We start from the raw sequence: 27,709 nt of genomic DNA on the forward strand, positions 1-27,709 counted from the left end.
TTTGAAGAGGATTTTGATTTGGGAATTGGTATTTTCAGCCTTTGCATTCTGCTTCTTGGTTCATCAAATGCTGTTCCAATTACATAATGATTGTACTGTACCCCCCTCCCCCCACTTTAACAATAAACAATATAATTTTATGTTGGTTGATCTTCGACTCACACTTCATGAAAACATACTCAAAAGTAATTTCCACCACAGATTTAAGAAGTCAGACACCATGCCGCCATTTGCTTTGAAGGAGAAGATAAGCAAGTGTGTGCATGACTGTGTCTCCGTTTCTCTCCATCAATCAGAGCACATCTACCCTCTGACCCCGTGCGTGGACTCCGCGGACGCCATCTTGTCCAGTGTTGTTAATATTTTTAGCGAGAGCACCCACTCCCCTGCAAAACTTAATATGGCAATGGCATCTTGGAGGTCCTCTTTCTACCCGCTCTCCTCATACATCCGTCCATACCTTCGGTCCTTCAAGACACTGAGCTGGTATCTGTAGCTCTGTAAACACCCGGCACAACCGCCGTCCCTTTTCATAGCCGTGGCTTCAAACAGGTGGCTGGGTGGCCCAAGCATGACTCCTCCCATGTTACCACCCGTTTGGTATTTTTCTGACCAATGCTAGGGAGTCCACCTCCACCCCCACCACTCTCATTCTGACTTTTTTGGCAGCCCCGTGGCTTGTGGAGGATCTGAATCAGTGTTGTGCGTCCTAGATTTGTGCCCCTGAGAGGGTCCCACCCCCTTTCCCCTGGCCAGTGGCGTCAGCAAAACCACGTGTATCTCTTTTTTAAAGGGAGGGTGCCAATGTTAGACCGGCTCTTCTCTAGCCAGTGGGGACAAGAAGCTGACTTTGTTCCTAACTCTCCCTGCTTGACACCAACTTGCGTTAGGGACTACGTTAAACCTTTTGAGAGTATTGTACCCCACCATCAACAGGCTCTGAGAAGAGGTGTTCTTGCATCCACCAGGTGACAATAGCCATGAAGTGGGGCTGGGTGTTTTTAGGGGTCTTCCTCTCTTTGGGGACCTTGTCCTGGGGGGAGAAGGGCTTGGAGGTCCCTGAGTACGATGGCAAAGACCGCGTCCATGCTCTCAGCGCCAAGAACTACAAGTCCATCATGAAGAAATATGATGTGATGGTGATCTACTACCACAAAAATGTGGATGGGAATCGCAGTGCCATGAAGCAGTTTCAGATAGAGGAGCTGGCTTTGGAGGTGGGTCTCCGCCAAAGCATGTTACTGGATGATTATGTGGAGCATGGATGGGAAGGGTCAGGACACGTGGAGAATGTGGCTCCAGATGGAAATTCCTTGAAGCATTTGTGGTTTTTGCACTTGGGATTTCAAATGAGTGGGATTAGTCAGTTGACAGGTGAGCAGGAAGGTGCCGATTATTCAGTGACGTCGGGCTGAGGGAATCGAGATCATTTCAGGTGTGGCAAGCTGCCAAGCATGACTGGCTAGATGCTGACAGGAACGAGGCAGACTGGTGAATGTGGGGACTGGAGAAACAGAGTGGAGAGAAGTACTGATATGGAACTATACACCAGGAAGCATGTGCGATGGTTTAAAACATTCAATCACATGATGACTACTTCTTTCTAAACCAGATTATCTGTCAATAAGATCCACTTCAGTAACTTTAAACTTTGTCACAATAAATTTCTTAAATCTTCGTTCATAAAGGTGACTGTGAATATCTTCAGTGCACTTTACTCCCCTTACACAATTCATTTAATCTCACCCTTCCAAAAGCATTGATGACATGATCAGCTGACTGTTTGTGATACCTAGTTCAATTCAACAATTGTCCATTAGCCCCACAATGCTAGTCATGTTAGCCCATTGCCTGTAGCTACCTTATACTCTGTATGGTGAACACCAGCAATGCACCAGACAACAAGAAGGGTCTTATATCATTCTGATCCTATATTCATGGAATTCTTAGTTTTCCACTAAATTCATGGATCAGAAAAAGCTTATTGTGCCCACATCAAGCATGTCAACTGTGAACTTTCACCATAGGTTCATAGGTAGGTATTAGCCACACACACCACATGGACTCAACTACACACTTATCACCAGTTACATTTCTCGCCAAATCAAAAGCCTATACTAGCTGTAGAAATAATCTAGTCAAAACTGCATAAATAGATCAGACACCTTATATCTTATAAACAGAGCTCTTTTAAACAGTCTTGTAATAACGCTGCTCTGTATTTCTGCAGGAATGATGTCAGGAAATTAGCAAGTAAATTAGTCTTTGCATCTTCAGCAGCTGTTACCTTTGAGCCAGGCTCTTACTCTAGAAAGAGAGCATGTGTGTTCTGGAGACTCTTATTGGATAAATGAATCTAAAGCACTCTTTACCAGCCCACTGCGGATGCACCTGGGCCCTGCCGTCAGGCAGTGTATTCACCACAGCAACCCTCAGCCTGTCAGAGCAGCAGTGTCTTCTTACATACGCACAGTGTACCTTACACTAGCCTGCATAAGTCACCTCTGTAAATAGCCTGAGACAGCACTGCATGCTTAGCAAGAGGCTAAAGGCCCTCGTGGGACAAACATAGAGTTTAGGGCCATATTTCACACAGCTCTCTCACTGTTCTGTTTTGTATTACTACATGGCGCTGTGGGTGTAGGCTGTAGTCCTAAGCCATCATTTACACACCCAAGTCACTGGATCTGATCAATTTCCTATCTGTGCTGCCAAGTGGTTCGTCTTGGCTTGAGATGGTTACAGGAGCAGGTCCCTGCTGGACTGTTACTCAATTACTAACTTCCTGCCAGTTGTGACCATTAAGCCAATCAGGAAAGGGCACTTGAGGTGCTCAGAGGGGATGCTTAAAATAGCTGGTCATTAGCACCTATGAATCTGAAAGTATCCATTATTAAGGCCTAGAATTCAGGGACTCATATCTTAATTACCTTTGGCCATAGTAATTTACTATAGGGACGTGTATTCTGTGTATGCTTTTTTTTTTTTTTCTATTTCTTTGAGACAAAGTACCAAACCTATGGTTTTATGAAAACATGATGTCAATATATGATAGAAAATGCCACAAAAGATCACTGAGTTACTAAGGATTCTTTTCTTTTTTGCATTTTACTGCCTGACTGTGGTATTTCGTGACTTTGGTGCAACAAGCATCCCAGATTTCAGTATATGTCCAGTGCACAACACTGAGTAAAACTTAACTGTGTCAAACCTTTAACACAACCTATGTTCTGTATGTATGGCATATGTAACCTCCGCCATGTGGACCTCCTAAGAAATGTTACTACAAATTATGGTTTGATATGCATTTTGTCAACCGGGCCTCTCTGTGGCTGAACAAGTCACCTTTGTGTGTCTCTGTTTGTTAAGTTGTTTTACGCACCGAGTCCTCCAACACCTTACTTTGCATATCAGAGATTTTACTAAAAGTACTGTTGGTCAGCATTTAATAGCGCCAATGATTTGTTCTGTACCCATCGCCTGAAATATCGGACTTAACCAAAATAAACTCAGCAGACAGTGGAATAGAAATCACATAGACTAGTGTTTTGGTGGAACAATCACAGAGCAATGCAGACACTACATTTCCAATATGAGTGGACACTGCTGGGCCCAAGAAACAGGATTCATTTCAAATGGGTTAGGGTACTGTTGCGTGAAACCTGACAATGTCTTTGTGTGCTGCAAAAAAGATACAAATTCATATGTTGGGCAATAACCTGGCAATAATGACAGGAAAGCATATTGAATTTCAAAGTCTTGAAAGACAGGCACCAAACCTTTGGTCAAACATGCCAAAGTTAGCCACACTGTTACACAAACAAACTCAGCATTTTCCACAAAAAAATGCTGTGTACTGGAAAGAGTTATCCTATCACTCTGGAAGTATGTCCAACATGTCACCTTTGACCACAGTTGGACTCATTTTAGTCTATGAAAAATAATCCCCACAGCTGTGACTGGCTGTGGTACGTGACACCTCAGACTCCTCTGTAGTGGCCAAAATGGTGTAATAGCTTTGCAATACTCAATCAAAGGAGTCTACACAGTACCATCACTGTTGGTTGTTTGGGAAACAAGCTGTGTAATGAATAATGAAACTGCTTGTGGGCAGAGATGATGTTTCATCTGTTTTTGCCTGGCCCACCTTCTGTTAATCTGATCGCAACTTGGTTTGCTGGCCGCTTAAATGGCTGCTTGAGGTTGGCTCCAAACTGCAAGAAGAGTCCAGAGCCGTGTATTTTGTGTTAAATGGCCGAGGACAAAAATGGCTTTGGTCTCGTGACAGCTGCGTGGCGCAGAATGGTTATGCAACTCACTCGTTTTTGCACAGCCTGTTGACATATTGCAAAGTGACATAGATAGATAGATAGATAGATAGATAGATGGATACTTTTTTATTAATCCCAAACTGGGAAATTTCTCTGTTGCAGCAGCAGTGTACAGGCATTCAACCATATGTAAATATAACAAAACGAAAGAAAACACAAAAACACGCACGCACTCAGGAGCTGCAGCAACAGGCGTCCGCCTACAACGGCGCCAAGTTTAAGTAACTTGGCACAACAAACTTGGCAGATGTTGTGATGTTGTATGGTCCAAGTCGCATGTCCATCTCTTCCAAGCAAATTTTATGATTAACATGAATGAGCTTTCTCAAAACAGCTATTAATGTGTTATTTAAGAGTCTAGAGTGACAAAAAAAAAAAAAACAACAAAAAAAACACACTTTTTTTTGTTGCGTCCATGATAATTTCTCTGGAGTCACTCCAATGGGAACCGCTTATGCCCTGGCAAAGATCTGCCTTAAAGGGGAACTACTGTTTTTAGAACCTGGACCTGGACGAAATGGCAAAATGAGCGAGCTTCACAGCAGATAATGCGTTATTTAGAGGCTGTGTCTCGGTGCCCCAGTCACACCCGCAATGTGGATATACGCTGATCAAATTATCTCCTGAATGAGTGCAAATGACACAAAAGTTATATGGGTGAGTAAACTATCAAATTTTATGCTAGAAATAAGGTCCAGGTTGTAAAAAAACGTAGTTCCCAATCAAATGGTTTGAGTAGGTTTATACAGTGATGGAATATAATAAAATATAAAAATATAAAAATAGCAGCTGCAATGTAGTCATACATATCATCTGAGTGCTGTAAAGCTGAATTTGTTCACAACAAAATGGCTCTGATTGGTTAAAGAAGTATATAATTGCAGCCCACACTGAAATACCATAGGCATTTTTCAGGACTCACATTCTGATAAGAGTTGAGTGCCGGAAAAACGACTTCCCAACTCAGGCAGACCAATCCAAGGAGCACATGAATGCACTGAAATATGGATGACCAGTCATCTGACAGCCACACAGCTGATGAATGAGATGGGATGAATGCCCATTCAGGCTGAAAAACAATGTTGATGCTATTTTCTGTTTTGATTGCGTTTAAAGCAATTTTGTTATGGTTGCAATTAATGAATACACCACATATCTGTTTTTGGTCAATGAAACTTTAGAATAAAATGAGAAATGTCCATCATAATGAACTGGAGTTGCCCAAGTTGCTCTTCAACTTGGTCCGTTAGATTTACCCTAAAATGAAGAAACGGATCACTGAATCATCTGTGTTTACTTAAGCAGCTATGTAAATAAAGATTAGATTCTCTCATTTTCCATCATTCGCCATATATACAGTGCATACATAACCATTCTAATTGATTTTATCACCTCTTAAAGCTTGTGGCCTTTCACCTACTTTATCTCAATGCAATGAGATTCATTCTTATTAGAATATTATACTATTTGGGTTTGTAGTTTTACACATAAAGGCAGTATATTTGCTTGACCTTGGAGACAAGTAGCACATGTTTAAAGGCGAATTACCGTTTTTTACAACCTGAACCTATTTCTGGCATAAAATACGATCGTTTATTCACCCATATAACTTTGGTGTCATCTGGAGTCTTTCGGAAGTTTTTTATATCCAGCAGAGCGCCGCGTATATCCATAACGTATACTCTGGCTCAAAACGGTAAGGACGTCCATCATAAACAAAGTCGTCATCCACAACGTCAGAATCGGAAAAATATTGTTGCAATGTTGCAAAAAACTAGCAGTAGCAAATTACAGGTAAACAAGCCGACCTTCGCGGGTGCGCGCAGCGCTCAGAGATGACGTCATCCAGGTCTGAGGTTAGTAGGTCAATCTACAGACCCAGGATGATGATAACAGGTAACTCCATCATAACAAAATATTGGTGAAATAAACGAGTCGCGGCAGATAATGCGTTATTTAGAGGCTGCATTTCGGTGCCCCAGTCTCCGCTGGAGCTAAATATCTTCCAAACGACTCCAAATGACACCAAAGTTATATAGGTGAGTAAACTATTGTATTGTATGCCAGAAATAAGGTCCTGGTTGTAAAAAAACGGTAATTCCCCTTTTAAGCATTTGCTGTATATACGGCAATGTGAGTGGAAACAGGAATCTGTCTATGTCCTCCTCCATCGTGCTGATATGGTGGTGATTAAAACTGATGATAAGAGTACAAGTTTAGCTTGGCAACGGGTTTCAATACAGCCCTCTGTGTGCAATCACTCACTTCCATGTGTCGTTTCAGAGGGTAATTGCACATGTGTAACATCTGTGCAAAAGCAGTTTGTATAGTGAAGTGGAGGCGAAATCGGCAGACAGGATAGATTTGACCGTCATGATCAGCCCCCTCAGCTGCAGCACTTTAGCTACGAACATTTGTTTATTGTGATGGAGACCAAAACACAGAGGCCATCGAAAGCCTTACGTGAATGTGCCGAAAGCAGTGACTAAATGAATGAGGGTTACTCTGGTTAAAACACATTCGAATTTAAAATCCTGAAATACTCTATGTATCCTGGTACTGATTCAACTCTATCTGCCATGTCTGTGTATTCATCCTCTCTCTTGGTTTGAACTCTGACATTTGGCACGCTACAAACTGTAAATAGTCGTACTCATCCAACACGGTACTCCTTCTTTACCAACACACCACGGCTCTCCCCTCACACACACTGACGCTACTGCACCCAGTAAACTATAGAAAAGAACCCCATAATCACTACTGCTAATTACCCTACTCTAACTGCTACTCCCTCTGACAGGTGTGGACTATTTTGGATAGACTGAGATAGATTTTATTGATCCACAATGGACATTGCTTGGTCACAGGTTTGCATAAGAAACAGAAAAAGAAGTAAATATACATTATATACTGTGCATGAGAATTTTTTCCCTCAGAAATCTGCATCTGATAGAGAAGCAGCCACAGTATAAGAACCTGAAACATCTGTGATTTTAACAAATTAACCACATACATTTGAATTAACTGTGTCTCAGTGTCAAGGCTGTGTTGTTATTTATTTGATGACTACAGATGTCAATAGGGATTTCAGAATGGGGCTTTATAACATCCAAAGTGAAATCTCAGTATGTAGTTATTATCATGCAAACATACGTAAATGTTGCCACTTTTACTGAACTACCCTTTTGCAGAACATTTTATGAACCTGAAAATCTTTAAGAAAACTAAGTGCAATTTCTTCTTTGTAGTTTTTGCAAATTCATCTTGCGGACCAGACTGGACCCTCTGGTGGGCTGCTTTTGGCTCTCCCATATATTTGACACCCCTGATCTAGAAAGTACTTATTGGGAAACTTAAGCCCTTAAGTACTGAGCTACGAATACCTGATTATACCTTCTAGGCTACAAATACAATACACACTAAATATTCTTCTTTGTAACACTTGATGAGTTTAAGTTCATGATCACACATCATTCAGTTTTTTTTTTATGTCATTTTAACCAATAAACATCTCTGTAAATATGAGCTTGCCCTAAATGATGTCTTGAGGAAGAAACATAAGGAAATAAATGGTAGAGAAAAACATATAGTTTGGTGGAGATGTAAACTGAAAAGGGCATAATCACCCCATACTGTAAATGTCATGTGTTCATTTTCATGCATCAAATAATAATAATCAAAAATATATTAGAACATTAGCACTGCAGGAGTTTAGCTTTACGTTAACAACTTTGTAGAAGCTGGATTCTGCACTTTGGAACAAAGCTCTGGGGACGTTTCAACATCCTTGTACGAGTGGTCATGATCCCCAGAGAAGGACTCACTCTCTGACTTTGGTTATCATTTGACATTTTCTAAAGTGTTACCATTAAACAACAAGGGGTAAGACTGCTGAGAATGAGCAGTCACCGCTGCCTCCCCAATTGCGTTAATCTAGATTTTTATGGTAAATACCCACAACAGCAATAAACAAATTACAGAGCAGTACAGTGACGGGAACAGTGATCGTTGCATTGCTACAACACCCTTGGCACAAAGAGGAACAGTAAGAGTTACAGCATTCCTGGAAGAGAAGCGATAAAGTAAAAGTGTGTTTTTCCCTAGGCTCATTTAAAAAGCTGACGTACTGTAGGAGGAAAAAAGTCAAAACGTAGTGTTACAAGATCCAGGATATGGGTTGAAAGTGACTATTGCTTCAGTCTGTTCTTCCATCTACTTCTCAGAGATCTGGCAAAAGGTCAGACAGTCGCTGTGGTAACTACAATGACTGCTGGAGGCCTCCGCCTTTAGCGGGCAAATTCTTAACGGTAAAGGATAGCATTGATGGAGAGAGCCGTACGGAAACAAGGCAAGTGTGAGAGTAACAGGCTGGACTCATTTCAACTTTAAGCGGCCGTGATGGAAGCAATGATGGGAGTGACTGATATAATCTCGAGTTTGCCAAATGTCTCATGAAGGCAAACGCCATCCACGACTTTAGTTCCTAACACCAAATTCACCGTCCACATCTGGTATCTTCTTTTCAAATAGAGGTCTGTTCATGCAGCAGCAATCTTTTTAATGTTCTGTTTCACCCGGAAACATTTCAGGTGGAAAATATAAAAGATGGTTACCGAGGCAACCAGAGCCAAAACACCCACCTGTAACTAGCTGTCAGTTACAAAACGAATGCGTAAAGAGGTACTCTATTGATTGACGCACGCCCTATAAAGAAATCCAAATGGCGCGTTACCAGACTCATATTCTAATAAGAACTGAGTCTGGCTAGGCTAGACTACTTATTCTGCATATAAAGTGACGAGCTACAATACCTTAATTCTTGTTTTAAATTTCTTATTGTTCATTCTTAACTGACTTTGAAATTGACCTTTTGCTATAACCTCACATCATGTATACATTTATCAAAAGCACGTTTGTTTTTTACATCCCTCATTGAGCTAACTTTGGCTTAATTAACTCCGTAACACCGATCAAATTTGCCACAATTCCAGCAGGGTCGTGAAATAAAAGGCTTATTTTGCCGCCTACTCTGTGTGCAATCAAGGGTAAGTTTTTTGAGAAAGAGTTTTAAGTGGCCAAAAATCCTTTCCATCTTGCTCCTTCCGGTGTAAGCGGAGAACAAACTAAGCTAGCTTCCTAATTTTCAGTGGACACAGTGTAATTCCTCTAAGTCTGTTTCAGTATTAACCGATATGACCTCATTAGCATTCCCTTCCCACACAACAACCTATGAACCTGACAGACAGCCCGCCGGCTATTACTGACTCTGATTTTATGCAACGGACATCGACACCCCACATGCAGAGTGTATAAGTCGGATCTCGTTACCACAAGTCCCCACGGCACCCTTTACCTCACGAACCCCCGATGATTTAGATTTCATCCAGCCTGTCTGTCCAGTATTTTAAAGAGTTTCTCACGCAACCAGCGCTAAGTTGCTGATATCAAAACGCCTTTGGTTCATTTCGCAAACTCAGAGTCAGTTTCCTCCACTGTATCAGCGCTACATGGCTCCTTGATGGTTCTCCTCTTACTGCCTTTCCTCAACCCCCCCAATTAGCGCTGTGAAAGAGGCACTAAATTAAGAACTATTTTGTAAGATGTGATGTCATTAAATGTGGCAGGAGTTATGTTTAGATTAAGTGTCCTTCTCTGGTGACATCTCATCAGTGTTAAATATGTTCGCTGGCCAGACCGGCAATCCGGACGATCTTTTTTATTCCATGTCATAAGCCACCTGTCGTTTGTTATTTTTGTATTAATAATAGAGATGAGTTGATTTAGAGGTTTCCAGCTGTTGTTGAAACGTTATATTTTGCTGTCTGAAATAGCACCAAACTAACATTAACTCATCCAAATGTAATTTCTGCTTTTTCTACCTTTTAAAATAGAAGTATATTGCTCACAGGCATGACTGTGCATCTCTATGGTAAGTAATGCGTATGACCTGACGATATACAGTACAATATGATACTTGGCTACTGTGTTTTTTGTCTATTCAGGAGAGGCATTTTGTCCAGAGTGAATATGATGAAATGCTGTGCTCAACTTGATTGAACTGAAACCCTAGCAGGCATGAATTTATCCATCTTTTTCTGAGGCATTTCAAGTGACATGTTATTATTTCTGAGTTTAATCACGCCCCTATCTGCGGATGAAGGGTGCCGCGAATTTGCCGCGAACAGATAACGCAATTACATCCACAATCTTGGTGACAGAGATACTTAAAGGGCAACTACTGTTTTTTACAACCTGGACCTTATTTCTGGCATAAAATACGATCGTTTAATCACCCATATAACTTTAATGTTATTTGGAGCCGTTCGGATGATATTTAGATCCGCGTATATCCATATAGTGGGAGTGACTGGGGCTCTCTCTGCCTCCGCATCCTCCTTTCAACGAGCTCCTCATCCGTATACTCTGACTCAAAACCGTAAGGACGTCCATCATAAACAAAGTCGTCGTCCACAACCTCAGAATCCGAAAAATATTCAGAATCAAAAAACTAGCAGTAGCAAATTACAGGTAAACAAACCGACCGCTCAGAGATGACATCATCCAGGTCAGAGGTTAGTAGGTCAATCTACAGACCCCGGATGATGATAACAGGTAACTCCGGACTCAACGGGGAATAGCAATAGTGTATCAAAACAAAATATTGGTGAAATGAGTTTCGCGGCAGATAATGCGTTATTTAGAGACTGCGTTTCGTTGCTCCAGTCACTCCCACTATATCGATATTTAGATCGATACAGTGGGAGTGACTTAAGTTATATGGGTGAGTAAACGATTGTATTTTATGCCAGAAATAAGGTCCTGGTTGTAAAAAATGGTAGTTCCCCTTTAAAGTCTTTACCATCGCTACAGGGCTCCACGAAGCAGCTTTCATGTAGTTTTCTGGTTCTGCGAGTTTTAACATTAACACTGCTGTATAGTGCTGCACTTTTGTCTCCCCCTTCTGGCAGTCAGAGTAATTTTTCATACACTGATGACATTTATTTAGCACCTGGCATGTCTCTGACAATGCTGAGCTAATCTCAGCCAAGAAAACAAATAACTCCGGGGTGAGGATACACTGGACTTTTTTTTTTTTTTAAACAGTTTAATTGTGCAATCTGCATGAGAACATGATTTTTAGTGAGACTTAGGGCCATACAGTTTCTTACTCAATGGTCATCTGTCCCCTCGGTCCTTGGGGTCTTGGGGAAGGTATTTTCTAATATGTCTTTGGGATCCAACAACAAAACCCTATAAACTTGTCAATAAAATGCAATATCTGAAGTTAAACAGAGTCAGGCTGTGCCAAGATGGCCACCAGAGAAATCCAACGAATGATGTCACGGAGGGTTCGTCTATTTTTACATACAGTCAGTGGCATCACCAGTTGGTTTGTTCTGTGATGCTCAGTTTGTGGATGGTCCCCTCTAGCCAGTTTTTTTCATGCAGCTGCACCCTCGACCTGTCTTCACTAAATTGCTTATTCTTCTTTCAGTTTGCCTGGTGAAGTCAGTATGCCCTGACTTCACCAAGGCAGTCTATATATTGTAAAAGGTATCTTCATCGACGACATTTGGTGCATACATTTGTGATTCTGTACCAATAGTTTTAGTTGGAAAGCATGGAAAGCAGAAATTTGCAGTTTTTCCGAGAACCAATGACGAAATACAAATACTGAAGCTGGACCACAGACACAGAATACATTTACCTGTTGTCCATACTACAACACTGTATATTCTAGATAGATAGAGATAAGGTTGAAGATCTACAGCGATCCTTTGACATTTGCTCCGCAAGTAAAACCTAGAAGATCAAAATAAGTCATTGGATGGCTATCCGTTCAAATGGAGGGGATAATGACTTAAATTGACTATGAATCACAAATACAGATGGCCGACCACAGATTGTGGGTTCACACCTGATAACATGTGTTGTATTGTGAACTGTCTTTCTGCTTTTACTTGCTTATGATGATTTATAGATCCCCCTGCTGTGGGAGAAAAATGTGAAGGAAATGGAGGGGACCAAGGTGCACCATTAAAAATTAAGACTTTGAGACTCAATTCCACAAAGTGATGACCGTGAATAATGATATCCTTAAGAGTGCAGCAAAATACGTTGGCCCTTCATCTGTTTCTTGGTGATTACCTATTTAATTTGTATGTACTGTAACGTACACTTGTTGTTCCTTTGTCTTCCACATATTCTACAGCATAGAGCTGTTCCTTAGCCCCTTTTCATTGGACAGACATTGTGACTTGCCAAAGTATTAAACACAAAGACATAAATAAGTTGGTCAACGGCTCTAAATGCACCAGTAATGGATCTAGTTTGACAATAAACCAACCTGCACAATCAAAAGACGTTAAAACTGAAGCAGCGGAATTCAGTGTTCATTAACTTTATTGTTAACATCTGTGGCTTTTTTTCTGTGCTTCTTTATTGTGGAAAGCTCTGATCCATCAGATCTAATCTAGCTTCTTTTCCGTAATACCTGCAAGATTTTATGTATCTCTATAAAAGCTGCTTGACAAATGCAAGACAGCGGTCCTGAGTTCATTAGCTTAGACTGCTATGTGACATGTTAGTGATGTATTGCTGTCAAAGTGAGTCATCCACAGATGGTCCCAGACACTTCTGCCCTCACAGTTTGTTGTAGTGAATCAGCTCGCCAGTGTGCCTGTGAGCTTTCTAAAAGCTTTTTTTATGTGTTATGTGTTATGTGTCGTATCTCCCACGAGACCACACTCCGAAAATGAAATCTCCGATTAGGAAAGTTAAAAAAGAAAAACATCAGAAAGAGATTTCTTTTTAGATTTATAGTAACTGAAAAGAGACCTTCCGAAACGCATGAGCTTCGTCTCTTTCCAGAAAGTGCAGTCAGACTAGCCGACGGCGAGTAAGAGCGTGTGTTTTATTCGCTGTCGTATCTGAATCTTTCATGAACACCCAGGCGCAGTGTTATGTAACAGCCGGGTGTAGAACGTCCTGATGTGTTACAGCAGCCATTACTAATTTATGTGGCTGAGCCGACCGTCTAATTTTACACAGATCCCAGGACACTTGCTTTTGCTGGAAGATGGAAAGCCTTCCTGCCTTTTGATGTTGCTTTATTATTTTTTTTTGTATGGTAGATCGGAAATTTAAGAACATTTGAAAAAGATTCAAGTGTGATTTGACTTTTTCATTTGGCACGTAACCTACAAATTTGCATATCGTGACCCATTTGCCTTTATACTCCATAGTAGAGTGTAGAGTTTGGGCTTCTTAAGTGCTTCTACCAGATCGCACAGTAGCTTTGTATGGAAGACCACACAAACGTGTTGATTTCTAGTGATAAGGAGTTACACAATTAGGAAATCATCAGTTTTAGAAAGAAGTGAAAGAAGTAGAGTTGCGAAGAATGTCAGAGTTGTGGTGGTCAAAAAGTTGGGTTTGGTTAAAGGGGAACTACTGTTTTTTACAACCTGGACCTCGTTTCTGGCATAAAATACGATCGTTTACTCACCCATATAACTTTGGTGTTATTTGAAGTCGTTCGTCACATATTTAGATCTGCGTATATCCATACAGTGGGAGTGACTGGGGCACAGAAACGCAGCCTCTAAATAACGCATTATCTGCCGTGAAACTCACAATATTTTGTAATGATACGCTAGTGCTATTCCCCGTTGAGTCCGGAGTTACCTGTTATCATCATCCGGGGTCTGTAGATTGACTTACTAACCTCTGACCTGGATGATGTCATCTCTGAGCGCCACGCACGCCCGTGACGGTCGGCTTGTTTACCTGTAATTTGCTACTGCTAGTCTTTTGCAACATGGCTGAATATTTTTCTGATTCTGAGGTTGTGGACGATGACTTTGTTTATGATGGACGCCCTTACCGTTTTGAACCACAGTATACGGATGAGGAGCTCGCTGAAAGGAGGATGCAGAGGCAGAGGGAAGAACAGCTGGCCAAAGAACAACAAACTGCTGCACGTCCATGAACAGATAACAGGAAACTCCGGACTCAGCAGGGAATAGCACTAGCGCATCATAACAAAATATTGGTGAAAAGAATGAGTTTCCCGACAGATAATGCGTTATTTAGAGGCTGTGTTTCGGTGCCCCAGTCACTCCCACTATATGGATATACATGGATCTAAATATCTGACAAACGACTCCAAATAACACCAAAGTTGTATGGGTGAGTAAACGATCGTATTTTATGCCAGAAATAAGGTCCAGGTTGTAAAAAACAGTAGTTACCCTAAAACTACAGAGGGCATGGTTTGGTTTAAAATGGACTCTTTCACAAAAGAGTTTCTATAATTATAGATTATGTATGGTATGCTGGTGGCTTATACATTGCTACAAACCCAGAAAGATATTCAGATCAGTGCTTGTCATTTAAGGAGAAGACGGTCTTGGCACTTCAGAGTTTCAATTGTTTAGTTCTGGATAATCTCCAATGATCTGTAGGTTAAAAATTGATCAAATTAACCAGACCCTCAAATACTGCATTGGCTTTAAAGAAAGAAACGCTTTCTAGCTTCCTGTAAGATTTCTCAGGGCAGAAATATTAATGCACCTTTTAAGAGATGCTGACAAATGCAACAGAAAAGCTGGCTTTTTTCCTCTGCAGGCTGGGTCAGCGTCCCTTGGGATCCACTGGCTCCATTGACTTACATCATAATGTGATGCACACACGCAAATGTGTGAATCATCATCTGCTCAAGTCTTTCACTTAAGAATATGCACCGCAAAACCCAAACAGAAGTCTCGGTCAGAGGCTCAAATTTAGACCGAAGGGAACAGTACAACAAGGTCTTCTGAATCTATGGTTCATTCAGGCCTTTTTATGAACTGGCTCTGGGGGGGGGGGGGGGGGGACATGAATGGGTGCACGGCTTAATAAATGAATCCAAATAGGGCTTATGTAAGGTGGTGTATTTTTCCTGGAATGGATTACACATACGGTCTCCAACGACCTCCCATGTCTCTCTTGAAATACAAAGGTAGACATACTTAAAGATCTCAAGGTTCGAAGCATGATTCAGCTTAAAGAACATTTTCAGGCTTAATAAGTACCGTATGTACTGTTCAGGCTATGATTCAGTTCAGTCTGTGAGGAATTATTGAATTCATTCCTACCTCCACAAGCAATTCATGGTAGCTTGCGGTGAGATTACCTGTTTTGCACGTACAGATTGACAATGTGATTACAGTCCTGCCTTATCATTTGCATGTGAACAAAAACTGAGTGACCTTGAAATAAAAGTAACAAGTAAAATTTTTGTCAGACGGAATTAGGTGTTTTTTACTTTTGTAGGCTTTGAAACTCTGTCAAATTTGTAACTTCTTATACTATATCAGGTGGAATATGTAACATTTTACCTGAGTGTCAGGTGGAGTGTGATGAAATGAGATCATGGCATCAGTCTTTTTGAGGACAACTTTTTATTCGGTAATGCAAAGTTTTTGCGTTCGTTGGCAAGATATTTTATGTTCTCTCGCAACATGTGGCTTTTTTTGTGGCTGTTTTGAAATCTGGCTTGTTGCACCCTCATAATGGTAGTAACACTGGCAGGTTGTGCCTTGCAATGAAGTTATTTTATTCTTGAACTCTGGTAGTAGGTTGGTAACTCACCTGTCATAGAAGCACTACAGTTTTAAAAAGTTAGAGCTGAGCATTATAGCATCATAGACTGAACCAGAGAAGCGGCCAGAATCACCATCCCAGTCAGTAGAGTTGAGTGTTGAGGCACCTCTTAAAGGATTCTTCTTGATCTGCTGTGGCTTGGGTTGTACCTCATTACTACATCCATTAACACAATACCTTTAGGATAACAAACAGTAATTATTGAGAATCCAAGAGACATTCAGAGACACCGTACCATTGAGGTATGGCCAGTGGAGAATTGCTTTAAGTCCAGCCTGTGCAGCAAAGACAGATCAAACCAGAGAGCGGTAGTTTTATGACTGCCATTGAACTTAACTTGCTCTTCACATATTTTGGACACTTGTCATTCAAACCCAGTTAACCCATAGCAACCAATACTTCAGCTAAACTGCGTGAAGGAGTGTAGACTAAGCAGGGGACAGTTATATTATAAGAAATGTGACCCCTCCGCTGCACTGTGAACCCATTGCTCTCCCCTAACTCATCATTTGGTGCCAGAGCCAAGTGCAGCGGGGAGCCAGGGCACGTTTCTGACAACTCACCATGGTGATCTGCCTCCGCCTCAGTCACCTGACAAGCTGACAGTGACTGGGCATCTGGCGATGGACCCAAGCGATTACACCACTGACCTCTCACTTGGCTCCATGCAGTCAGATTTCTGGATGGGTCGGGTAATAGCAAGGGAACACATGAGGAAGGGCAAAGAGGGGCGTCAGAGGACAAGGGTGTGAAAAAATATCCAGAGAGAGAGAGGGAGAGAGAGAGAGAGAGAGAGAGAGAGAAATCAAAAGAAATGAGAGACCCTTGAGTGAGGACAAATCGGTTGAGCATGATTGATGTGAGTGCTAACTTGCGTGTCAGGTGTCTTCTTCCATTCATCAGCGCCTCCCGTCTTCTCTCCTCCACTTTCCACACTGATTTCTAGATGTAACAGATCTCGGCCTTCTTTTCTGCTCCTGGACAAGCTTCCTTACATGCCCTTATATAGCTGTGGGACTCCCTGCTTCGCTTCACGGCAACAACTTCCCTTCTTATAAATACCCCAGTGTTACTAATATGGCTGCATTGACAGAGAAGAAAAAGTCTGTAGTAGTATGGGGAATAGTTTAGGACAAGTTAAATCCATCTGGCAAATTGATGTCAAATTCAGAACACTGACATGTTTTTACAAATACTAAAAAGTTTTTTCATGGGTTAATTGTAGACTGGTCAGTGGTAGAGTTTCTCTACAGCCTGGGACTGTTCTGCTGCCAGGCAATTGAAAAAATTATGCACTACACTAGAAATGGTTCATTTCTAGTGCTAACGCATATTACATTCAAGTACCATTACCCTAGGACCTCATGTAATTACTGACTGCTGATACTGTCTAAAACAATTATATGTAAATTAATATATATAACATTATGTCAAATGACCATTATATGAAATAAAAATGTCATTTGTGGTAAAAATTTCAATAATTTTATTTCATACATGTTAAATTTGTACATAAAGTCCTCAGGTAATGATAGTTCCATGTGAATGTGGCTTTAATGACGCTAGTGAAAGCTCAGTGTTTAAGTTTGGACCTGTTTTGTTTCCTGTGAAGGCCACTCCAATTTGTTGTAAACCTGGACGCTGTGACTATTGTGCTTTGCCCTAAAGCATTACCTCTTCTTGCAGTTGATCACAAGCGAAGCAGCAATTATCTTTCAGGTATGTTAAGGTCTGCCTCTTGTGTCAAGTCTTTCAAAGCTGGGCTGTGAAATACAGATTCTTCTGCTGCTACGGTCTCTGCTGATTGTTCCACTTCCTCCACTCATTGACTGCAGTTTAGTTTATAACAAAAATATTTTAATAGAAAAATTACGCACATCAAAGAACGATGATGACTGAACTGCTTTCAAATTCCAGCAGCAGCAGCAGCTTGGGCTGTGCCAGTGTAACTTCACATTTGCGAAAAGGAAAAATAAGAGTATATAGTTTGAGAAAGCCTCCGTCTAATCGATTAATAAAACGCTAACATGTCCAGCCATCCTCCATTCATTCATCCATGCAATCATGAATGATTAGAAGGGGCCACTTTATCCAAAACACGTATTCTGGTTTAATAGCGTCTCTGTGCCATTGCCATCACCCTCATATAGTGGAAGTCAATGGCTGAAAAAAAAAAACTACTTCAAAAAAAGCAAATCCAATTAAATACCACTCAATAAGTAGTTTAAATGAAAACAGTACACAACAAGACCTATAGTATTCAGTTGTCTTTGGCAAAACAAACTAAATTCCATTGACTTCCATTGTATTTTGGTGAAACGTTTGACCACTGGGAATGGGAAATGAGCCGATTCTAAAAGAGATGAAGTTGATACCACCCACATATCTGTTAATATTAAGCCAGAAGCTAGCACGTCATTAGCTTAGTGTAGCTTAGCTTCCTTAAACAGGACATTTGCAAAGATAACAAAATCGTGAGGCTTTAGCGCAAAACATTAACGTTTGCATTTTCCACACTGAAAGTGGTTTAAAAATAAAAGAAGATGGCACCTTGCTGCCACCGTACAATGGTATTTCTTGGCTGCTAGAACTGATTTTAGCAGAATTCTTTAGTTGTTGTTGTTTTTAAATGATAAAAAAAAGTCTTGCCACATATAATTTAAAACACTAGAAAACTGGTAATAAGTAATAAGCTAACGTGTCCAAAATGAATGGATGGCTTTAAAGACTGTCTGCAGAGGGCCACCAACATGCTACACCACAGCGAACATAGTGTACAGCTATTTGTGCTGGTGCTTTGGGGCATTTGCTCATGAATCTTATCCATTTTGCAACGCTGCTTTGCAAGCTGCTACATAATGCTTTTGACTCACTTCATATGAAGTGTAACTTCACATTCAATCATCATTTTTAGATGATGTGGCAAATGAAGTGAAGTGAGAACCAATAAAAAAAATAAATCACTGTGTGTACATGTTTATAACTGAGCTAGTTCATCAGAGAGAAGGAGGGGTATGTTCTAGTCTGTATGTTTACAGTATGTGTGCGCATGTATGCTTTGGCGAAGTGTGAGCTCCTCTCCTTTCCACCACACCTGTCGCGGCGTCTCTTCCCGCCGACATAGTTGGCTCAAGTTCTGCCCCTCTTGTTCTTCTGGAAACCCCGCTGTCCGTCCTCCTCTCATGCCGCCTCTGAGGGCTGTCAATTGTTGGCTTCGGTTTCACTTCAGATTTAGAAAGTGCAAGGCAGCAGTCCAGAGCTTTTGCCTTTAAGGCCTTGAAATTGAGATGAAATGTCAGGGGTTTACTTGGGTAAATTGAACTGAAAGAATGCTTTTAATGCCATTTTGAGCTTAGGAAATGTCCATTGTGGACAGAGATCTGAGTCACTAATAACAGTCAGAGATAACATGAGCACACATGACACGGAGCACTAGTTTCACTGGTTCTGCCTCTTGTCTGAACTCCCCGGTCTTCTCTCTGTCTCCATATCTCTTCATCCTTCTATTCAGCTCGCAGCCCAAGTGCTGGACGATCTTGACGATGAGGACATTGGATTCGCCCTGGTGGATGAAAAGAAGGACTCTGCTGTTGCCAAGAAGCTGGGTAAGCTTGAGAGAGACATTACTGGTCAAACCATAAACTCCTTTAACTCAGTGTTAACTCAATGTCTCAGAGTCTCACAGTAATTTCCAAATGCTGCAACAAATCTCATTAAGTTGCTAAATTTTGGAAGGCTATAACATTTAATAAAGCAGCAAAGACATAAAAAATAGGACTATATTATGATCATTTAGCATTACAGAAAAGAGTAAAAAATATGGAGAATTACCATAAAAAAACATTTTAGTTATTAACAGATGTAAAGTTCAGCTGTAAATGTGTTAGGAAAAGGCTTGTGTGTGAGGTCTCGAAGTCATATGGAACAACTATGCCCTCAAGTGTTCACCGAAGACACTGCAACTTGTATAGCTGCATACAGCCTGTATAATTACCGATCAGGCATAACATTAAAACCACTGACAGGAGAAGTAAATAACATTGACCGTCTTGTGACAATTGTGTTCTGCTGGGAAACTTTTGGACCTGGCATTCATGTGGATGTTACTTAGACATGTAGCACCCACCTAGATCAGACCAGGCACCCCCACCCCATAGCAATGACACTCGTTGATGGCAGCAGCCATCCCACTGATACAGGCATACACACAAAAAAAGGTTTAGACTCGAAAAAACATGAAAAACCTGGCCTCAAAATTCACTAGATCCCAAACTGATCAGGTGGGATGATCCACAGAGGCCCCTCCCCTCAACCCATAGGACCCAAAGGCCCCCACTAACAATATACTGTTGCCAGACACCACAGGACACCCTCAGAAGGCCCATGTCCATTCTCTGTTGGGTCACAACTGTTTTGGATGCACAAGGAGACCTACACAATATTAGGAATGTGGTCATAATGTTATGCCTGATCAGTGTATATCCTGTATTCATTCAATTCATTCAATCTTTATTTATTCTCGGAGGTTCATTGAGGGTAGTCCTCATTTTCAATGAAGCCGAGATTACACAGTAACAATGGGATAACAATAGATATAGAATAATAATTGGGGAAAATAAAACAAAATAAAACAAATAATAAGATAACCTACATAACATTATAAAGGAGGAAGGAAGGGAAAAATAAAGATACAGAAAATATTAATAGTAAAATAATAAAATAATGAAATAATAATAATAATGATAACAACAATAATAATAAAACAACATTTACATAAAACAGGTACAATTTGACATAGGAAGGTTTGTGATTACCCCTTAAAAACCCCTTTCAAAATTAAATAAAAAAAACAAAAAAAAAACACTTGACTGGTTGTGCTTGTAGTTTTTTTTTAAAATATATAATTTCAAGAATAGAAAACGGACTAACAGTTTGATCTTTACAAGGATATATGTATATAAATACATATATATATGCTTCTTTTGCAAAGACACTTGTGCATCTTAATAAAAATAGACATAAGGAAATCTGAATTACAGTACATACAGCAGTTCCTATTATACGTAACAGGTAAATAAATAATACTTGTAAGTGTTAAGGGTTACGGTTTGGGTTTAGGGTTGGGGGTTATCTTGTATACTACTAGTGTGGAATCAAGAACCAAATTACTTTGTCACACTGATAAAACACTTTTCTCTCACCAGGTCTCGATGAGGTGGAGAGCATCTACATCTTTGCCGACAATGAGATCATTGAGTACGATGGAGAGCTGGCCGCCGACACCCTGGTTGAGTTCCTTTATGATGTAAGTAATTAATGAGGGATGGTGCCAAGAATCTGTAGTTCATGCAGGTCAATCAACATCAGTCTTTGCGGTGTCTTAATTGAGCAAACCACCTTCCCTCCAACACTCGGATATTCAACACGTTTGTTTTTTCAGGTGATGGAGGAACCCGTGGAGATCATTGACAACGAGCGTGAGCTGAAGGGTTTCTACAACATGGACGAGGTTATCAGGCTGGTCGGGTATTTCAAGAGCGAGAGATCTCTTCGTACGTTCAAGAGTGTGATCTAAAGAGCTTCCAACTAACCAGATGCAATGATTCTTAAAGCGGCAATCTTGGGGATTTTTGCTTAAGTCTGTGGTCAAATGAGGTAACAAGACGGTGATTCAGCTTGTGGCCCAGTGAACCAATGAAATCCTTGCATTTACAACAAAATATCACAAGCCACATGCAGTTATTCTGGGCTCAGACTACAACAGTTTTGGGCTGATTAATTCCAGAATTCACCCCTCAAAACGATTACAGAAATCTGGACCTCTTAACTTTTCGTCTACAGGAACAGGAAGCAGTTGAAATGTTGAATTATACGCTGTTCTTATTTGTGTATTTATTTATTTTTCCAACTCTCACAGTCCTACAAGACCACTTCAAGGAGCAGTTGGTATGGAAACTTGTAGTTATGATGATGTCACATCCTGTTTCTATAGCGTCAAATAACTAACTAAAACGAAACTTAAAGGGGAATTAACGTTTTTTTTTACAACCTGGACCTTATTTCTGGCATAAAATACGATCGTTTACTCACCCATATAACTTTGGAGTCCTTCGGACGATATTTAGATCCAGTGGAGCGCTGCGTATATCCATATAGTAGGAGTGATTGGGGCACCGAAATGCAGCCTCAAAATAATGCATTATCTGCCGCGAAACTTGTTCATTTCCCCAATATTTTGTTATGAAACGCTAGTGCTATTCCCCGTTGAGTCTGGAGTTAGCTGTTATCATTGTCCGGGGTCTGTAGATTGACCTACTAACCTCTGACCTGGATGATGTCATCTCTGAGTGCCGTGCGCACCTGTGATGGTCGGCTTGTAATTTGCTACTGCTAGTTTTTTGCAACATGGCTGAATATTTTTCTGATTCTGAGGTTGTGGACGATGACTTTGTTTATGATGGACGTCCTTACCGTTTTGAGCCAGCGTATACGGATGAGGAGCTGAAGGATGCGGAGGCAGAGAGAGGAACAGCTGGCTAAAGAACAACAAACCGCTGCACGTCATGCGAATAAATGAACGAGTTTCGCGGCAGATAATGTGTTATTTGGAGGCTGCGTTTTGGTGCCCTGATCACTCCCTCTATATGGATATACGCGGCACTCCACTGGATCTAAATATCGTCCGAACGACTCCAAATGATGACAAAGTTATATGGGTGAGTAAACGATTTTATGCCAGAAATAAGGTCCAGGCTGTAAAAAACGGTAGTTCCCCTTTAATGTACACTTGAGTATGTATCATTAGATAGCTTTACATCTATCTAAAATGACTAAAACCATCCTTGAAAAAAATGTATTTGACGTGTACTTTATTGGCAAACAAACTTACAGGGGCATTACTGCCCCCTACAGAACTGGAGTGTGGATTGGCATTTAAATCAAGTCTCCATTTATATCCATTTCTGCATGAATTCATGTGAGGTGGTAAACTCAGTGCTCACTGACCTGGCTCAAAAAAGTGTGCCAGTGTGAGTTGCGCTATTATTTTTAAATCTTGTAGTGTGCAAGTTTAGAGAATATTAGAGAAAATAATATCTGTTAAGTTTCTCCTGAAGTAAGAGACAAAGCCTGACTTCAGAATTTGGATTTTGAAACTCCTGTAGTCTGAGCCTAGCTTTAGCAATGCTTGCTCCATCATCCCTCTGAAAGAGACAGCAGGTGGTGGAAGCATTGATGTCACAAAGTCAGCAAGTGAACTTTAAAAACATGTATTTACCACTTACTGCCACAGGTGTCGCCAAAGAGAACAAAACGTGTTATTGTTTTTGGACCTTGCATTTATGTGTATGTTACTTAGACATGTTTTATGTATTGTCTTTATGAGCTTGAAAATAATGTTTTTCCTCCATCCATTTTCTCCATGCAGATTTTATTGAGTACGATGACGCTGCCGAGGAGTTCCACCCCTTCGTCAAATTCTTCGCCACATTCGACCCCAAGGTATACATTTTTCGAGCACTTATGTGATTTTGTTTGTGAACTAATGTCCTCGAGTTCCTCGCATGAACATCAGAAGTGACAAATTGTGAGATGCAAGACAATGCAGACGTTATTTTAAACTGACTGTAGGTTATTTGCATAGTATATTTTATAGTGTGTATTTATGCTGTACTAATACAGTATGATACCTAAAAAGTGCTGCACAATTTATTTTTTTTACTTTGTATTTGTAATTCTCCTTTTCAGATTGCCAAGAAGCTGAAACTGAAGATGAATGAAGTTGATTTCTATGAGCCATTCATGGAGGACCCTGTCACCATTCCAGGAAAGCCCTACATTGAGTCTGAGATTGTTGAATACATTGAGCAGCATGACAGGTGACAATTGACTTTTTTTATCTAATAAATATTTGTGTTCTAAACATATCAAGATCTTAGCTATGGCGGATGAGAAGACACTAAGATACAGTCTCAAACTGTCTTTTGCAGAAACACCTCAGTAAATTCTTAAAATAAGTGTATTTCATTGAGTCCTATAGTATAACAATTTGGATATTTTAATGTTTCAGGCCCACTCTGAGGAAGCTTGAGCCTCACAGCATGTATGAGATCTGGGTAAGAGATCTGAAATGTCTCTATAATTTATAAAAAAGTGATCAATCCTCATCCATTAAAGTCTAGTCTCTTGTGAGACGTACCAAAGTGGAAACATTCTGAAGGAAAGCCTTTGATTATGGTCACTTCTGTGTTCACAGGAGGATGACATTGATGGAGAGCACATTGTTGCCTTTGCTGAGGAAGATGACCCAGGTAAGTTTTTTATTCAGCACTTATATGACCTATGCAGCGATTAGCTCAATCACAAATTCAAATATCAAGCTAATACTTTCTGGTACTTGAACTTCCAACCATTCCCTAGATGGTTTTGAATTCCTGGAAATCCTGAAGGAGGTGGCACGTGAGAACACTGACAACCCCAACCTCAGCATCATCTGGATCGACCCGGACAACTTCCCCCTGGTATGAGCATTCCACACTTACATTTCACATCAGCTAGTGGCCAGTTTATAATCTTTTACCAATATCATTCGAATAACAAAGACAACCTTGTCTAACTCTTACTTTTCTCACTTTCAGCTGGTCCCATACTGGGAGAAAACCTTCCGCATCGACCTTTCTTCTCCTCAGATTGGTGTAGTAGATGTGGAGGACGTAAGCAGACTTTTCGTATCTTGCAAACATTTGAAATGAAAACAGGTGGCACGCTTAAAAGACGATCAGAATGAGTAGTAGTTTGCATTATTAGCAAATGAAAAATATGCATTCATTTTCTCAGAAAACATTTTAATACTGTGTGAGGTACAGTATATGATATTGCTTAAAGGGGAACTACTGTTTTTACAACAGAAAATGGACCTTATTTCTAGCATAAAATACGACCGTTTACTCACCCATATAACTTTTGTGCTATTTGCACTCCTTCAGGAGATAATTAAATCAGCATATATCCATATAGCGGGAATGACTGGGGCATCGAGACGCAGCCTCTCAATAACGCATCATCTGCCGCGGTTGGCTTGTTTACCTGTGATTTGCTACTGCTAGCTTCTTGCAACATGGCTGAATATTTTTTTCTGATTCTGAGGTTGTGGACAAACCATAGCAGTAGCAAATTACAGGTAAACAAACCGACTGTCGCGGGTGCGTGCGGCACTCAGAGGTGACATCGTCCAGGTCAGAATCATCATGTAGATTTACCTACAGACCCCGGATGATGATAACAGGTAACCCTGGGGAATAGCACTAGTGTACAATAACAAAATATTGGTGAAATGAACAGGTTTCGCGGCAGATAATGCGTTATTTAGAGGCTACGTTTCGGTGCCCCAGTCACTTCCACTACATGGATACACGCAGATCTAAATATCTCCTGAAGGACTACAAATTACACAAAAGTTATATGGGTGAGTAAACAACCGTATTTTATGCCAGAAATAAGGTCCAGGTTGTAAAAAACAGTAGTTCCCCATTAAAATGCAGACAAATTTAATGGGCATATACACATGAAGACACTTGAAATTTGAATGTAAGTCGATGATGATAGGCCCAAAGAAACTTTAGCGAAGTGAGCAGGTATCAAGTTGAAGTAATCTCAAATGCCACAAAAGACCAAACGGAAGCTACAAAGTGATTAACAGCAAGTGAACTGTTTCATAGGTGAGCGGGGCTTTAGCGTCAGGTAGGTGACTGTAGCGGAGGAGACCAAAAATGGAGCTAAAACTGGACCAAAACTGGACCCACTTTTTTTTCAAGTGGACAAAAGATACGCCCTGCCTGCACGGGGTAACAAGTTGCTGTAGGATATCAGTTCCCTTTGGCGTTGATATGTGTAGATGTATTTGCCAGTGCTGTCGTTTCCGTCCTTGGCAGGCTGACAGCGTGTGGATGGAAATCGATGACGAAGATGACATGCCCACAGCTGATGAGCTTGAGCAGTGGATTGAGGATGTTCTGTCTGGCGAGATTGATCCAGATGATGATGACGAGGAGGATGACGATGACGACGATGATGATGATGACGATGATGATGATGATGATGATGATGATGACGATGACGACGATGATGATGATGATGATGATGATGACGACGATGATGACGATGATGATGACGACGATGATGATGACGACGATGATGATGACGATGATGATGACGACGATGATGATGATGATGACGACGATGATGATGATGATGACGACGATGATGACGATGATGATGATGATGATGACGATGACGATGATGATGATGAATAAATGTTTACTGCCATCTTTCAGTTCATTTAGCCAGTAATGGCAAACCCCAAATTTAATACTTTTTTTATTTCATCTTTCAGCAAACACACTCAGTGTCTGTTTGCTTCCTGTACGGTTTCGTGTGAGGGACTAATATAATGACCTTATGGGAAACTTTTACTGACAGATAGAGGAGGCGATTTTCAGAGAAGAAGAGGATTTCCGTCTCTGTTGATGCGCAGGGTTTGCTGCTCAAGTGTATGCGTTAGAGCTCTCAACTCTGACGTTCACAATGGATGTGAGCGAAAGAAGTTAACAGAGGCTAACTTCCCCCAACCCTTTCTACCTAACGTCACTGACCAGGGTTCACCCTTTTCTCATTTTCTCAAATTTTCTGTAATCCTGTTTCAATGACATGTTTTCTACTTGATGAAGAGAAGAAACACTTTCTTGTATACTTTTTGAAGAGAACAAACCTAAACTCACTGGACAGTCTTAAGATCATCGCAGTCTTGGAAAACTAATACATTGGGTAATAAAAATCAGACAATGATTTGTTTCTGCTCTCATATTAAAAATGAACAACAAAACATTTAAAACACAGTGCTTGTTGTTGTTGTCGTTGTTGTTGTCATATTGAGAAGAATTTGATGTGTATGTGTGGGCGGTCAGCAGGCAAAGAAAGAGGTCTTTATTTAGGCTTAAATGTAAGCACTTTGCATTATTTAGAATTTAAATTTAATTCTATAAGGAGTCCAGGCACCAGAGACACAACAGTGGCGAATTAATGGGTTAACACTCAGCATAGCAGATATATAAGGGGCAATTCTTGTAATTGTTCCTAAAATAAAAATAAGATCATTCTTTTTTTGCATTGCTTGAATATGTGTTGGTGAGTAATATTATGTATACATGTATGTATAAATCATTTTAAGGAAAACATACACACATATATACATGAAAATTTAAGGGTAAGTGTTAAGACACTCTCAGGAAAATACAAAATCGCACAACGGTATTTGGTTAAATAAATGTTGCGCATGAGTCACATGAGACATGTAGTTCATTGCCGCTCCTTGACTTAGTTACTACAACATGAAAAAAAAATATATATATACAGGGAAAAATAAACACTGATGAAGACAATGAGGAAATATAGGTGACAAAGTACCTGATTAAAATGGAAACAAAATCAATGAAAAGACAAGCTACATTGATAAAAGAGTTTGGTTTTAAAGCGCATGCAGTTGGACAGAGACAGCTGAAAGTGAAATGAGACAAACAAAATGGGACTGCCCAAAAGATAAAAATAATAAATAAAAATAAATTTTGATTGTTCTGCATGTTATTCTAGCTGGATGAGATATCAGAAAAGTAACATTTCCCGGAAATATTATGTTATCAATGGTTTTAACACTGGACCTTCAGCTTGCGTCTTTCTCA

The 27,709-nt window shown here is 40.4% G+C and overlaps 1 protein-coding gene across 1 annotated transcript; it reads left to right on the forward strand.

Moving 5' to 3' along the window:
• Positions 1-980: 980 nt before the first annotated feature.
• On the forward strand, positions 981-26,287 carry casq1b (calsequestrin 1b; the record flags this gene model as incomplete). Its single annotated transcript, XM_084542135.1, has 12 exons — positions 981-1,217; positions 17,664-17,696; positions 19,489-19,582; positions 21,182-21,282; positions 21,418-21,529; positions 23,404-23,477; positions 23,724-23,854; positions 24,046-24,091; positions 24,232-24,286; positions 24,396-24,496; positions 24,614-24,688; positions 25,907-26,287. The coding sequence occupies 12 exons, from the start codon at positions 981-983 to the stop codon at positions 26,285-26,287; spliced, it is 1,440 nt and encodes a 479-aa protein (XP_084398261.1).
• Between the last annotated feature and the right edge of the window lie 1,422 nt (positions 26,288-27,709).

Source organism: Chelon labrosus, assembly GCF_963514085.1.
Source record: "Chelon labrosus genome assembly, chromosome: 1".
NCBI lineage: Eukaryota > Metazoa > Chordata > Actinopteri > Mugiliformes > Mugilidae > Chelon > Chelon labrosus.